This window comes from Calypte anna, chromosome W (genome assembly GCF_003957555.1).
Source record: "Calypte anna isolate BGI_N300 chromosome W, bCalAnn1_v1.p, whole genome shotgun sequence".
NCBI classification, from domain to species: domain Eukaryota; kingdom Metazoa; phylum Chordata; class Aves; order Apodiformes; family Trochilidae; genus Calypte; species Calypte anna.
The window spans coordinates 15,053,532-15,069,431 of NC_044276.1; the positions used below are offsets into that span (position 1 = coordinate 15,053,532).

The 15,900-nt window shown below is 46.1% G+C and overlaps 1 protein-coding gene across 2 annotated transcripts in view; it reads right to left on the minus strand.

Annotated features, from left to right (window-relative positions):
- Positions 1-15,900, minus strand: part of LOC103539149 (CBP80/20-dependent translation initiation factor) — a 145,897-nt gene that overhangs the window by 33,783 nt on the left and 96,214 nt on the right. For both annotated transcript variants that reach the window (XM_030468389.1, XM_030468390.1), the window contains 2 exons: positions 2,985-3,417; positions 853-1,152 (listed from right to left, as the gene is read on the minus strand). In XM_030468389.1, the coding sequence (XP_030324249.1) occupies positions 853-1,152; positions 2,985-3,417 (733 nt within the window). The remainder of the gene's footprint in view (positions 1-852; positions 1,153-2,984; positions 3,418-15,900) is intronic.

Here is a 15,900-nt window from a genome sequence, read left to right on the forward strand (position 1 = left end):
CAGGCAGTTGAGGACAACCTTGTTTCCCCATCACCAGGGAACAGTTATCAGAATTGCTGCTTTTTTCTCCTCCGTAACTTTGCTGTCACTGATGGGTTTGAAACAGAACCATCAACCAGTGCTGCATATGTAGTGAAATGAGGCAATGAGGCAACCAGGTGCCACTAATTACCAGGTAGTGGGCATGAGCTTGTGTTAAGCCCACCTGTGCCTGATTAGGGCAGGCCCCAACTGCGCATGAGCAGGATTAGGGGGCCAATAAAAGGTGAGGCTTGAACCACAGGCTCAGCTCATTCCTGAACAAGTCAGCAGAGAGGGTAGTTGAATCCAGAGCAGTAGCACTGAGCCAGGCTAACCAATCCTGAGGGCAACCAACTCAGAGCGCTATTTGTGAACTTCTGCTGGAACACCTGTTGGGCCTTGGAGTGCCGTGCCCTAAGAGAGGCTCGTCTTGCAACATGCATACACCAATAAACAACTCAGAATAATTAGCAAAGACACAAATTGCTGGGTTGCAATCAGAAACCAGGACCAAGTCCTTCATCTGAGCGACAGAATCACAAAATGGTTTGGATTGGAAGGGATCTTAAAGATCCTCTAATTCCAGCCCCCCGTTCCACTAGACCAGCTTGGTGGTGCAACCAACAGCCTACTCAGGAACCCCAACTTAACTTGGTATCTCTGAACTTTGGCCAAAAAGAGAGGTAAAGAACCTCCAAGTTCACTTCTCTTCATGCCATGATGCGGCTGCCCCTCACCGGGAGTTGCCCCAAGCAACACCCTCAGTTATCAGATGGGCCTTGGCATGAGATACCATATTTCCAAAAACATCTCATAATTTTATCTCATTACCTGCAACATGTTGAGGAGCAGACTCCGGAATTTGGTGCCTTCCACCATGAAAAGGGCCATTTTGTCACAGAGCTTGGCTGCCATGGAAGCAAAACTGCGGTCCGTCACTGCTTTCTGATAGATGGTTTTGACTATCTCCCCCAGCATCTCCTCAGAGTTGGTAGAGTTCTGGGCCTCCTCCATGAAGGTAGTGAGTTTGGAGTCAACATCACTGCTGTTGTTCCTCATGCTGTTGAGGATTTCAATTAATTTGTCCATTTTGTTCTTTTCAGGATTGGTGGTTTCCACCGTGATTTCGTCCTGGTCCGTGAAAAGGGAGAGACAAGGCATCTGTTACACAAGGAAAAAACATATATCAGATCTTTTCCTTCCACAGACAGCAAAGGGAAAAGGGGATTGGAGAGACATACAAACAGAGAAAAAGCAAAGAATTTTTTAGAAGCAATTTTTTTTTGGAAGCGTTTTTTTTTTAGAGACAACGGTCTCATCTCAGCATTAAAAACCACAAGTGAACAAATCCTGCCCCAGAAACATTTGTGGGTTTTTTTCTTCGTAATTTCCCACAGTCCTTAATCCCAGAGTTTTCCCCCTTGACTCAGGGAGAAGATGTGCTCGAGGGTCCTGAGCCAGGGTGCCACGATCTGAGCAGGGTTTAGTTGGCTAGTGGAGTTGGGTTGATGGTTGGACTTGATGATCTTAGAGATCTTTTCCAGCCTTAATGATTTCTGGTTTTCATTCTGACCTTTGATGGCCTTGGGCATCCTGGACAGATTTCTGGGGTTGTCTTCAACATGGTGATAATGGACAATTTTTTTCCCCAAATGCTCAAATAAGAAATCTACAAACCCATCTACTTTTAAATACGTATTTAATGAGCTAAATCAAGAGCAAAGATTTTTTGTAGAAAAAAATCTTAATTTGTCCATCATTTGACTGTTAAAACTCTCACTTCCCATCATTACCAGGTAACTTATTACTTCTTTTTAACATTTAACTATGTAATTGTCCCTTTTCCCCAGCCCAAGGCACACATCCTGCTTTTTCTTGTCTGCTCCCTCCCCCATCTTCCAGTTTCATCTTAAAATGTGCCCTTCAACAGAAACCTGTGGCAATTTTTTTGGACAACCCTAATGCCAGCTGGCACTTGGAGTCATCCAAAACTCACATTAGAAGATTAGCTGTGTTGCCTAAGCCCACCTAAGAGTGAATGCATGTGTGATGTCTTTCTTATAAGACTATAAATTGACCAGGTGGGCATTAAAACGAATTTTCTGAAAGTTTCTGCAGTGATTCCATTGCTTTAAAGAACATAAAAATAACTAAAAAATAAAATCTCTTCCTCCCCCTCAAGCAACACCCAGAAATAGTAAATGCACATTTCCAACATGAACTTCAGTGGAATCATCTATGTTCAAGTTATTTTTGGAAATCTCATTGGTGATAGTCTCATGGAAGAATTTTGCACCCTGACAAAAGAATCTCAAGAGAAAGAATCTGAGTTTATCTCCAAGGAGCATGGAGATATCATCTCCAAGTTCTTCAGAAAGCTGAAAATTGGTTCCAAAAAGGATTTCTCCTTTGTCACTTGCATGCAATAGTTTTGTTATTGTTGGGTTGTTGGAAGGAAGGGGGGAAAATAAAGGTGTTTCAATTCATGGCTGAGATAAATGGATATCAACTTTTAAGTAGCTGACTCCAACTATTCAGCCCTCAAAAGTCAAAGCTCTGTAATTATGGAGATAAATTGCCTTCTTTTTAAACCACTTTGCAAAGTGGATGAGCTCTGCAGACCAGGAGGCAGCCAATTAGGATCAACCATTAGGGAAGGAGAACCCACCTGTGGACCAGCCTTCCCCAAGAAACAGGGAGAGTTCCCAGCCCTTTTTGGAGAACTCAGCCTGGTAGCAACCTCAACCAAGAAGTCAAGCTAAGAGCCATATCTTTGTGTCAATAAAATACCTCCTGAAGAAGCAGAAGGACACTTCAAGAGAAGCGTTGACACCAGGAGATTAAGTTGGGTGCATTCATGGAAAGGTCCCTTAAGCCCACCCCAGCCTTTGTATGGAGAATGGCCAAGAGCCAAACTCTTGGAAAACAAAAAAACCCTCCGTTTTGCCCTAAGAAATAGATACCTTTTCTTTTAGTCTCCTCTTCAGCCTGTCTTTGGAAGACTGAAGCAAATTGATCTTGGGCCTCTCTCCATGAATAATGTCTTTCCTCTTGGTCTCCGACTCCTGGAGGTACTGCTGGGACTGCTTCTCCACAGCTTCCTGCCCTTGGGGAGTCTCCATGGGAATGTGCACTGTGCAGATGGCGGTGTCCTCAATTTTCAAATTCTCAGTCTCTTTGACATTTCTGTGAGTTTCTTTGTCATTGGAGGAGTGTTTCTGGTTGTGGTGCCATCTTCGGTTCTGGCTGTAGCCATGGTGGCCCGTCCTACCTGAGGAGTGAGGGGCTTGGCCTCCTTGGTAGACTTTCTGGTGGTCCCTGTTGTGTTTGGTGCCACCTTGCTGATGATCTGCGTGCTGCTGAGGCTTGTTCCCACCAGGAAGTCTTTGTTGTCTCCTGGAAAATCAAAGGAAGTTGTTAGCACACCCTTTCCTTCATGGAAAAGTTTCTGGTCAACACATCTACCCCACCCAAACCCCTCAGCCTTGGTAAGTGGACACTGTGGGTCTCCCTAACACAAAAGAAGAGGCAATTTTGGGGCATCTACCATAGCCTAGGACCAACTCATGGGACTGAAGCTCTTCCAGTAACGGATGAGACTTTCCATGAACAGTGAGACAACATGTCTTTGGTTCCCAGGAATATCTCTCCCATGCTTCTGTTTTCTTTGTTGGTTCCACACTAAAACAGGGAAGATCTGGCAGCAGGGAAGTCAGGCAAGAAATATTTTTTTCTGAAGACCTAAGGAGCTCTTGATCTGCTTGGCCTGCAGCATTGCTTGCAGTACCAGGAATTTCTAAGTGGAAAAGGGAATAAAAAGGCTAAAAAGCAAATTACTGAGTAAAACCAGTGCCCAAACCCAATGGTTTTTTTTGGTCTTTCTCCATATATGTGCTTCATCATTGCTATATGGGGAGGGGATGTATGCATGGATGAAGAAGCTGAGGACCATGCTTGGCTGCAGCAGCACAGGGAACCAGCACCATTACCTGGAGACAAGAGAGTGGGTGAATATGGCTCCAAGTGGACAGCATGGAAATGCAACAAGGAGAAAGAGGAGGAATTGCTCTCAAATGGTTTGCTCAAGAGGCTACAGAGGCTCTGAAAGGGTGTGCAAGCCCCTGTGTGCTGACCATTACAGGTAGCCAAGATGGCAGGTCCTCAAAAAAAACATTGGTTGAATGGAAGAAATGCTTTGGCAGCCTCAGGCATTTCAGAATTCCACAGGGGCTTTCCTGGGTGGAGAAGGCAGAGCCAGATTGCCAGCATCAAAGAAGAAATTCTTTGGTGTGAGGGTGCTGAGCCCCTGTCCCAGGTTTCCCAGAGAAGCTGTGGCTGCCCCATCCCTGGCAGTGTCTCAGGTCAGGTTGGATGGGGCTTGGAGCAACCTGGGCTGGTGGGAGGTGTCCCTGCCCATGGCAGGGGGTTGGAATTAGATTATTTTTAAGGTCCTTTCCAACCCAAACCGTTCTATGAGTCTATGACCAAGAACACAATTACAATGGAGACACTCTTTGTGTCACCTGCATCCCCCTCAGATTACAGCAGCAGCTCCCTGCCTGCTTGCTGCCTGTTTCACACTCAGTATTGGCTCTGAGAGCATGTTGGGATGCTCCAACCCTCATCTCCTTACCTGGTAGCAGCTCTGGAGCTTCACAAGGGACACCTCCCCACCATCATCCCTCAAAACAGCAAAACAACCACAACAGCTGCAGTGACCCCACTGGTTTGCACCCATCAGAACGCAGCTTCATCCCTCACCCCAGACCCCTACTTCTATGACCAGCAGCATTTTTTTTAAAAGCCATCACAGAGCAATTCATTTGATTTTCATCACCCTCTGGGTGATGGAGGACCATTGACAAATCCATTTCAATGGTCAGCGGCCAAACAGGCTCCAACCTATCCTGCCAAAGCCATCTGCTCATCAAACGTGTGTTCCTTGGCATCCCTAGGAGTTCAAACCCTCTTTCCCCAGGCCAACTGGCTCTTCCCCATCCAAAAAAACACCCCAAGGGCTCATGTTTGGCCAAGGCAGGACCAAGAGCCTTGCTCATGGTGGCAGCAGAAGGAGCCCACCGGATCTGGTTTGCTGAGATATTCAAGAGTGGTTTTTTTTGTTTTTTTGTTTGTTTGTTTTTTAATAAAACCAAGCTGGAGGGCAGGGAATTTAAAAAAAAAAAAAAGAAGGAGGTGGGGGAAGCTTTCCTGTTTGCTGGAGCTTACAAGCATTTTATGAGGACAGATTCTCCACATCAAGTTTTCCTGGCGTTTCTGTGTTTCCTCTCAGTAATGCCATCACAGAAACCACTTGGTAAAGAGCAAAGCTTCTGAAAAGGGGAATGTCAAAATAAAAGTTGTTTACCATCCTTATCTAGTACCCAGCCCTAAGCCTGGGGAGGGGGGGGGAAGAGTTTTGCTGATATCACTCAGCATTTGCTTTCTGTGGTTTTGCTTGGAGTTTAACTGAGTTTAACTCTTTGGTTGCTCTCCCAGATTTAGCTTTTAAGCCAGAACAGGGTTGCTGCTGTATTGAAGTTGCAAATATTTCAGAGGAATAACAAAGGCTATAGCTTTAATTTAAGCAGAGGGAAGGCAAAATGTCTTGGAAATGAGCTGGGAACGAAGCTCTGCTGTCAAGTCCTGCAAGAAATGCATGCAGGGACATTTATTTCCTAAAGACACAATGAGATTCTAAACCAAACTGTTTCTAATTAAGGTTTTAAGATTGAAAAAAAACCCAAGACAAAAACACACCCCCCCCAAAAAAAAAACCCCAAACAACCCAAAACACTTAAGCCAACGTGGAATGTGCAAGATTAAGTTTGGGGGTTTTACAATGAGAAAGGGAGAGGAGAGACAGCTCCATCCCCATCCAGGGCTGCTGAAAAGCAACATCCCCATTGGCAAAGGAAATGCAAACTGAAGTTCTGCAGCCGTTGACCACAGGACAGAAAACACCAGAGTTAAACAAATATTGCAAAGAAAGAAAAAAAGTTAAAATGCAAGAAATAAAAGGCAAAGGAAGGAGAATGGCAAACAAGAAGCAACAGCCGTGACTTGGCAGCAGGCAGAGGTCTAGAGGATCATTCAGCATTCAGGAAAAGCCTCCTTGTCTGCTTTTATCTTCCCAACGTCCCAGTGAAGAAGAAAAGCCAAGAAGTAACAGGACTCTGCAGCCAAGAAGAGCCAAAGGAGGGAGAATGGGGGCACAGACCTTAAAACTTTTTTGACTGCACAGTACTGTGAAGCTGGGAAGGTTGGGATGGCCCATCCTTGTTCTCAGGTGTCACCAAGGTGCTGGGGACATGGAGAAGGCCCAGAAAGGGCAAGCTGGGGACCAGGGTACTCTAGCACACATACCAGCTGGGGGTTGATAGAAACAACCCCATGCTTGCTTAAGATGGTGGCATGGGGTGGACCTGCCAAACTTAGGGAACCAGACCATGTAGGAATCCCAGCCCAGGGTTTTAGCAGTGCCAAAGGGAGTCAGCTGATGCTTCAATCCACAGCAACATCTTCAAGAAGAGGAAGAAGTCATCCCAAAAAAATGTTGCAGAAATCCTTCTTCTGTCCCTCTCTGCTCATCCTTTGCTGTAGGGTGCCTTGTGGGGGACCCCACTTTAGCTACAAGAAGAAATATCCAGACAGCACACCACTCTCTCACCTCTTGACTCCATTTAACATTAAAGAACTATTTTCACCTCAAAGGCCACATCCTGATCCAGCTCAAGACATCCCCTGACTTTAGCAGGCCCAAGGATTTGGCCATCAGTCAACACAGAAACTACAAAAGATGCTCAAGAGTCACAAAGGAAGAAGTCACAAAGGAGACCCTCAGGGTCACCAAGTTAGGAACAGGGCGGTAACATTTCTGCTATCATTTCTCCATCCTTTTAAAATTTATTTATTTATTTTGTTGCCTAAATGAGAGACCCTTTAACAGAATTTTGATGTGACAAATGCCTGCTCTGCTCGAGGAGCCTACGCAAAGCAATCTAAGGCTTCAGCTGTCTGGGTGATTATCAGCCTACATGCTCTGAAATATGGAATCCCTGCAATTTTTGATGATGTCGTTTGCTCCCAAGGAAAGGATCTGAAAGGCACAAGGCTGGGGAAAATAACTCCAGACACATGGACAGCTGTGGTCTAAACCACAGTTGCTCTGGCCTGTCAGCTCTGCTCATATCCTTGAGTGAGTCAAGTCCTCTGAGGGCTGCCACCACTTGTCTGGCATGGGGAGAGCCAGAGGACAATGAGGGGTTACATTCTCCAAGTGGCTGCATGGACATTTGGTTAGGAAGTCCCTGCAAATGTCAAGAAGTAAGGAACTACATCAACAAAAGTACTTGAGACATTTACCCCATGGTGCAGAGCATCTATTCCAGCCAAACAGATGGAGATCCCATCCTGTGGGCTCAGGATGTTCTGGATCTCGTTTTTTGCTTTTGAAGAACTTACCTGGATACCACACCCTGATTCTACCTGAAGTATTAGGTCCAGTTATGGAGACCTCAGAATGGGAAAGACATGGAGATGTTGGAGCGAGTCCAGAGGAGGTCACAAAAATTATGAGAGAGCTGAAGCAGCTCTCCTGTGAAGATGGGCTCAGAGAGTTGGGGTTGTTCAGTCTGGAGAAGAAAAGGCTCTGGGGAGACCTTAGAGCACCTTCCAGTGCCTCAAGGGGCTCCAGGAAAGCTGGGAAAGGACTTCTTTGTAGGCCCTATTGTGATAGAATGAGGGGTGATGGTTTTAGACTAAAAGTAACTTAGATATTAGGAAGAAACTAGATGCAGAACTGGGCTCTATGGGACCTTCCACCATCCATGAGGACTCCAGCTCCCACTTATCCCTCAAAGCTGGAGAAGCAGAGCACCCTCAAGGTATGCAGTGACAGCACCTGCAAATGGAGGACTGGTGGGGCTGGCTCCTTGGGTTGAAGGGCCATGTTTCTCCCACATTCTTTTTGAAAATCCCACAGAAATGCCCAAGTGAGAGGGAGGGAAATTAAAGAAACCTCTTTGAGTCATCACTGAAAGAGTTAAATTCACAGAGATGGACAGGAACTGGGTTCTTCTGCTGTCCTAGCTAGCTGCCTGGGATATCTAACCTGAAAAAGGGCAGGAAGAAGCAAAGTCCTCTGAAACATCTCCAATTTCTCCAAGCCCAGCCTCTCTGAACTAAGAATATTCCAGCTGCTTGAGTGATGCAGCTCCACAAATATCCAGACTGGCACCCCCAAGCAGGTGCTACTGGAGGGGTTTGGGCATGGTAGTGCTGCTGTGGTTAAAAATGCCCATCATTGCTTGCTTTGGACACCTTAAGGACATTATGGTCCTAACTTGAGGGCTTGAAGGTTCCCAAATAGGAGCTGGTAGTATTTTATGGCATCTAAAACCAGTCCTGATGGTCTAATTCTGTCCTGGAAGGTCAATGGGAATTTTGCTATGAATATAATGAGGAGAAAGGTCTGGATTTCTGTTCTAGAAGACAAATTTATTCCCAAATTATTCCTCACCAAGCCTACCTCCAGCAAAGGCACTCTGATGAAGGGTGAGAACTCAAAGTTGCTTGGGTGAAGGGAGCATCCCAGTCCAGGCATGGCCATTTTCTATCCTCGCTATGACTGAGAGTGGGGAACACTCAAATAAGCTTGACAGGTACACCCAATTTAATTAAAAACCTCAAAACCCCTCAGCAAGCAACAACCACCAGCCCCAAGGATGAAGACCACAGGACTTTTTCCCTTTGTCTTTCTCTCTCAAACTGGTTTTGTTTGGCTCCAGTTTCATTTTTGTTTGCATTTTTCTCAGATGAGAAGGGAACAAGATGTCATGTTCACTCCTGAAAACAAAACTGAAAATGATTTACACATCTTTTAGGTCTTTATGTCACTTGGGTTCCAATCTATCCTGGTGGATGGACAGGGTATTTGAGGATAAAAGGGTGGGATGGTTTCAAACTGGAAGAGGGGAGATTGAGATGAAACATCAGGAAGAAATTCTTTGCTGTGAGGGTGGTGAGACCCTGGCCCAGGTTTTCCAGAGGTGGGAAATGCCCCATCCCTGGGACAGGTCAAGTTGGATGGGGCTCTGAGCAACCTGATCCAGTTGCAGATGTCCCTGCTGACTGCAGGGGGGTTTGGACTGGATGGACTTTGAAGGTCCCTTCCCACCCAAACTATTTGATAATTCTATGATTGAAGGACTTCACACAGAGACACCCAAGGTGCTCATGCAATAACCCGTCCAAAAAAAGGGTTGACATAAAGAATGGTTCAGCATGGAATGCACTACGGGATAGTGGACTGATTGTGGCCTTTCCAAACTGAGAAACAGATCTGATTTCTCCCCATGCCTTTCTGCAGCATCACATCATTCAAATCCACTACTTCTCCAACCACTATGATGGACACCCCAGATCAGAGATGGTCCTCCTGAATTGAAAGGCCCTAACAGAATGTCCGTTGGAATCAACTCAGCAAAGTTTTGAAGAGCAAACTTTTCTACTGCTAAAGCCCAATGAAAGACCTCACATTCTGCAACACTTGGCTGCACGGGCTGCCTGAGTCAGCTCTTTTCTTTTAAGCCTCATGGCTTCAGGAGGAATTTAAGTAGCTGTTTTGCAACAGCAGCTTGGGAAAGACATCCCAAGTACAGATGGCATGTGAGATAGCTCCAAAACAGCTCTTTAAATGTTTTGCTGGATCTCCCACAAATCATTTGGGATGTTCAGTTGGAGGCTTTTCTAGCACAGAGCGGGCAACCAGCTAGGAAGACAACCCCCAGACTTCAAGGCTGACAGCCCAGACTGGTGTAGAAATCACTGAAGTGATTTCATGTAAAAATTGCTTGGAATTGGTCCTCTTCTTAAACTCCATTACTTGGAATGCTGGGTTTTGGGGTTTTTTCTTTTTTTTTTTTGGATTCTTTGCATATCGTAAACAAAATTGAAAAAAAACCACAAAACCATGGGGAGATTCAGTGATGAGGAATTGATTCCAGTGAAGTCAAAAGACTTTCAGTACAAAAAGTTTCCTAAAAATCAGATGAGATCAAACATACATAGACTCTGGGCTCCAGGTAAGAACATGAGTTGAATGAATTTAAATTCATCTTCTACTGCTTTGGAATAAAAGAGCTTTTAGCCCAGACTCCAGGCTGCCTCCTTTAAAAATACACTCAGGCTTATCAGTTATCCCCAGATCTGATAATCCTCCAAGAGATATAAACTTTAAACCCATGCCAAGAAGTGCAGACACAGCCCACCACCATCCGTCTATGGTCCTGTCCCTCAAGACACATCCTAAATAGTAGGGATGAGCTCCCACCTGCTGCCTTTTTGTTCAGCTGTCTTCCTTTAGACCTCTGTGACTCTTTGAACTGCAACAAGGAGGCATCCTTGGTTTTTTCCATATCCTATTTATACCAGCGCTTTCTAGTGAAGAAATAAATGTCTTTCCCATAGAAGCTAAGGCAAGATCTGACAGGATCTCCTAACAGCTATCTGCCCAGACATATGAGATGGCCCAAAGTCAATGGCAAGCAATTACTTCCGACATGGAGATCTGGTAAAACACCATCCCAAGGAGCAGAGATGCTCTAGATTGATGTGTGCCAGAAGCCTTTATCAAACATAGTCCTTCAAGACCACCCAGTCCCGACCCCCTGCCATGGGCAGGGACACCTCCCACCAGCCCAGGTTGCTCCAAGCCCCATCCAACCTGACCTGAGACACTGCCAGGGATGGGGCAGCCACAGCTTCTCTGGGAAACCTGGGACAGGGGATCAGCACCCTCACAACAAAGAATTTCTTCCTCATGTCCAACCTAAATCTCTCCTTTTTCAGCTTGAAACCACTCCCCCCCATCCCTCCATGCCCTTGTCCAAAGTCCCTCCCCAGCTTTCCTGGAGCCCCTTCAGGCACTGGAAGGTGCTCTAAGGTCTCCCTGGAGCCTTCTCTTCTCCAGGATGAACAACCCCCAACTCTCTCAGCCTGGCTCCAGAGCTGCTCCAGCCCTCCCAGCATCTCCATGGCCTCCTCACCTCCTCTGGACTCACTCCAACAGCCCCATGTCCTTCTGGTGTTGGGGACCCCAGAACTGGACTCAGCACTGCAGGGGGGTCTCCCCAGAGTAGAGCAGATGGGGACAATCCCCTCCCTGGCCCTGCTGGGGATGCAGCCCAGGACAAGGGTGGTTTTTGGGCTGCCAGCACACATTGCTGGCTCATGTTGAGCTTCTCCTCACCCAACACCCCCAAGTCCTTCTCCTCAGGGCTGCAGCATGCTGTAGTATTTAGAAGAGCTTTGGGAGCTAGGATGGATCTGGACATTGATTTATTGCAACCCAGTGAGAATCCTAAGCAGCTTCCCAAATGTTTACCTAAGTCTGTCCCAATGTCAAAAGAAGAGTTATCTCCTCTTGCCTCCATTCCTACCTCCTCTCTCATGCTCTCCTGGATGTGCTGAGCTGCTCCAGGGGCTGAGCCACTCCAAAAATTTACTTTCTCTTGGCTGAGTCTCCACTCATCACTTTAGACAAGAACATGCTGCTTGGGGGAAACTGGCTCAACTTCCCCAGCCCTATGTAGCTGTCACCTTTTGCTTGGGGTCCAGCACACCCCACAGTTAAAATCAGAAAACTGGGATGACCCAGAGCATCTGCACAAGGCTGGGAATGGCTGGAACAATGTTAGTTTAAAGGAAAGAAAGCAAGCACTTGTCTACTTGTGCCCTGGAGGTTGTCATGCTAAATAAAGACATTGTCAGAGTAAGAGCAGATACTCAATGCCTTCATGCCTCTTGATGACCCCAGCACCTCCCAAATCAATCTAAAGACCCTTTGCCACAGATGCTCCCTTGGAGACAGACTGCTGTGACTTTAGGAGGAATAAATGGAAACAAAACAGTTAACAAATAGCCAAAAATAGAGTAGTTAACCTTTGTTGTTTCTTTTTTTTTTGTCTTTTTTAATGCAGAGATGAAAAAAAAATCCCTGTGTGATTTACATGTCAGCAGAGATATTAACTGCACATAATAGATGCAATATTTTAATCCTAACATTTTGGGCTGAGACAAAAGAGGGAATGGAAAGTATTTGCAGTGCCTTGACTTCTTTATTTTGCAAACAGTTGCTAACTGGGGTCAGAGAGAAATATTATTTCTGCAACAAGAGCCCAAACAACTTGAGCTGGCAACTTCTTCATGCACTCTCCATGCCAAGAGGCCCTGCAGAGCCTCAGCATGTTGCTCCCTCCCAAGGTCTCCAGGGCCAGCATCCCCAACTTAGAGTTGAGGTTGTGGAGTCTCTATCTCTGGAGACATTCAAAACCCACCAGGACGTGTTCCTGTGTGACCTACTTTAGGTGATCCTGCCCTGGCAGGAGGGTTGAACTTGATGATCTTTTGAGGTCCCTTCCAACCCCTAACATTCTGTGATTCTGTGACTTGCAGGAAGAAGGAGAGAGTGGTAAATCCTCTCCTGTAGAGAGGGTGGCTACTTGCCATGGCCAAAAACTGGAAGTCACCACCCAAACCTTGCAGCCACACCATTGGAAGTGCTGCTGGACTACTTCAAAAGGGTCAGGTCTTTTGGAAGGACCTCGTGTGACACAGAGGATGCCACAAAACCTTTTTTTTGCCCATTGAAAGCACCATCCTTGGCTTGCCCTCACCTGCCATCTAATTTTGGAGAGCAACCTGGCAGCAGAAAGCCCTGGGTGCTCATCCCAAGTGATCACCAACACTTTCATCTTTGAAGGATCAAAGGCAGGACAACAGAACAAGTCATTTCACTTTATATTGACTCCAGCAACTGTCAACAACCTCCAAAACTCCTGTTGGAAAACAAAGTGTAGATGGGATAAAGCCCTTTCCTCGAGGAAGCATGGTGGAAATATTCCACCAAGGAGAAAGGCATTTCAAGAACAAATCGGTTTCCTAGTGCAGAGGAACCTGCTGCTCTATTTCCTTCCCTCAATTCTGGCTGGCTGAAACAGCCTCACATAGCCAGTTGTATTTTGCACCATGTGAAACTACAAACACAGCCTTGAAAAAATGGTCTCCTGGGTGAGGGGGTTCATACACACAAGGATCTTGGTGGCTCCGTGGTCACCGCAAGGTCTGCAGTAGGGGAAGGTCCAACCACAGCCCCTTCCCCTGGGCAGATTCTGATGGAACACAAGAGAAAAAATTTCCCCCTGAGTACAGTCAGACATTGGAATGGTCTCCCAGGGGATGTGGTGGATTCCACTACTTTGGAAAGTTTGAAGTCTCAGCTGGATGGGGTGCTGGGACATCTCATAGAAACAATCATATTAGAAGGGTTGGACCAGATGGCCCTTGAGGTCCCTTCCAATGTGACGTGATTCTATGATTCCCTCCTCTGTGCCTCAGGTTGCTTGCAGGGAAAGGAGGAATGCTGCAAGTCCTCTGACAAAAATCACTTGGAGGTTGATGGTCAACAAAACACCACAGCACTGTTTCATCTGTCTTTTTTCTCTGGGGACACCTCTTGCATTGCCTCCCTGGGATTCTTCCTACAGCTGATTGGTCCAACAGCTCCCTACACCTCACCATGCAATGAGGATTTTCTTACCAGGTCACATCCTCAGTTACCAAAGCAACAGCAAGATGACCAAGGTGCCCTGGGTGGAAGGACACAAAAATGATGAGCTGGAAGACCTCTGCTATGGAGAGAGGAGGAAAGTTAGGGTTGTTCAGCCTGGAGAAGAGAAGGCTCCAGGGAGACCTTTTTGTGGCCTTTCAAGACTTCAAGGGGCCTAGAATAAAGATGGGTACAGCCTATTTAGCAGGGCTTCTAGCAACAGGACAAGGGGTGATGGGTTTAAAGCAAAAGAAAATAGATTCAGACTAGATAGAAGGAAAATTTTTTTACATTGAGGGTGGGGAGACCCTGGCCCAGGTTGCCCAGAGAGGTGGGAGATGCCCCATCCCTGGAACCATTCCAGGTCAGGTTGGATGGGGCTCTGAGCAACCTGATCCAGTTACAGATGTCCCTGCTAACTGCAGGGCTTGGACTGGATGGCCTTGAAAGGTGCCTTCCCACTCAAACCATTCTGTGAGCAACTGTGGCCCTGCAGATCTTCAAATTATAAATTCCTGAAGATCATAGAATCATTTCAGTTAGAGAGGAACCTTAAAATCACTGAGTGCAACCATTAAGAGTAGAGCACTTCAGGGAAGCATCTTTACATTCATAGCCCATTCTCACACTCCTCCTGGTGCCTACTGCTGGTCACCAAGCCAGCTGATGTGGGGTGACCCATCACAGCTCTCCTCCTGCTCTTAACATCCTCCCACCAGCTCCAGCACACCAAATTTCAAATTAAAACCTCCTGTCTCTCCACTGATCATGGACAACACAGCAACCATAAGCTCAGCTAAGTTACCTCCCAGCTGGGTTGCAGAATAGGATGCTCCACACCTGGAGCATACTTAGTACCACCACCCAGTTCAAGTGCTGGAATTAAGCCACAGTAATGCAATCACCCAGCTGAGCCTTTTTAGGAACAAACCACCAAGACAATATCATCCTCCAGGGAGCTGGAGTTTGGAGAATTTAGTGTAACAACTCTCAGAGATGCCACAGACAATCAAATGGGAAGAAATCACGAGCTGTCTCTAAAATCATCAGTAACCAACCCCTGTGACCTGATGCCAACTCTGCTCAGGCATTTGGGACAAGTGCTGACTTGGGATTTTCATCTGTATGAATGTTTTATCCCTGAGGAACCTCATCATGCAGGACCAGCACTCCAACAAAGAGCTCTTCACCTTCTTCTCCAGGATCTTCACCTTCAGTTGGTGCCACTTTCTTAGATGGTTCAGTTTTAGGTAGCCCACAAGGACCAAAGACTTGGACAAAATGAGCCTTAAGGGATCCTTCCAACTCAATATATTCTAGGATTCCTTTTTATGATGCACCTTTAGCACAGCTGTTCCTGCATATGTGGCCTCTCCTTCACCACTGGTTCAAAACTTCTAAATCTTGAGCAGGACAGTGATTTTATTTTAACAGCATCTCTGCTTTAGGTGTTTGCAGCTGCCTAAGTGAGGGTTTTTTTACACTCCAAGATTGATGCTCATGTTGCTACTCATCACTGCAGGCAAACACACCATCAGACTTACTTTTGTCCCTAAAAAAAGTAAAATTACTGGTCCTGAGCTTGCTCAGGACATGAGCAGCTTTTCACAGCCACTATTACACTGGCTCAGCTCCTCTGAGCCCTGCTCAGCATGGATGCCAGTGACATCAGTGGGATTTGATGAACTTAAAGGTCTTTTCCAACCAAAATGATTCTGTGATTCCACCTCCAGAGGGTTTGGGATGTTCCCTCTACACCTCCAAAAAGTCTCTGGGGTGGTTCCAGTAGCCCAGGTCACAGAGGAGACAGGAGCATAAAGTAGAGGATGAAAACCTGATTTCCAGTTATTCCTTCAGGGGTTCAGCCCCATGGGCTGTTAAACCTGCTTAATTTGACTTGGAAATCCTAGGAAAAGGGTGTTCCAACCTTTTCAGTTCCTTCCCTTCCTCCCTCTTCTGTTTCAACACCATTTGTTGAGTTCAGTAAATGCCCTGCAAATCACTTTGCTCCATGTTCCTTTTCACCCCCTCCATCCAAAACCATCCAGCTTGGAACAGCACATGGGAGCTAAAATAAAGCCTCAAGATTGTTGCTTTCTGCAATAAACATCCTCTCCTCTTTTGCAAAAGCCCTCAGTGAATGACTCTGGGAAGAACAAAAGACATTTCTGTATTTTTTTAAGCCTTCTTCCTCTTTGAAAGTCTCAATTAAAATGGTGAAAAAGCAAACGGGTCACCATTAAACTGTAATTATGAACTCACCCAGCAGGAGA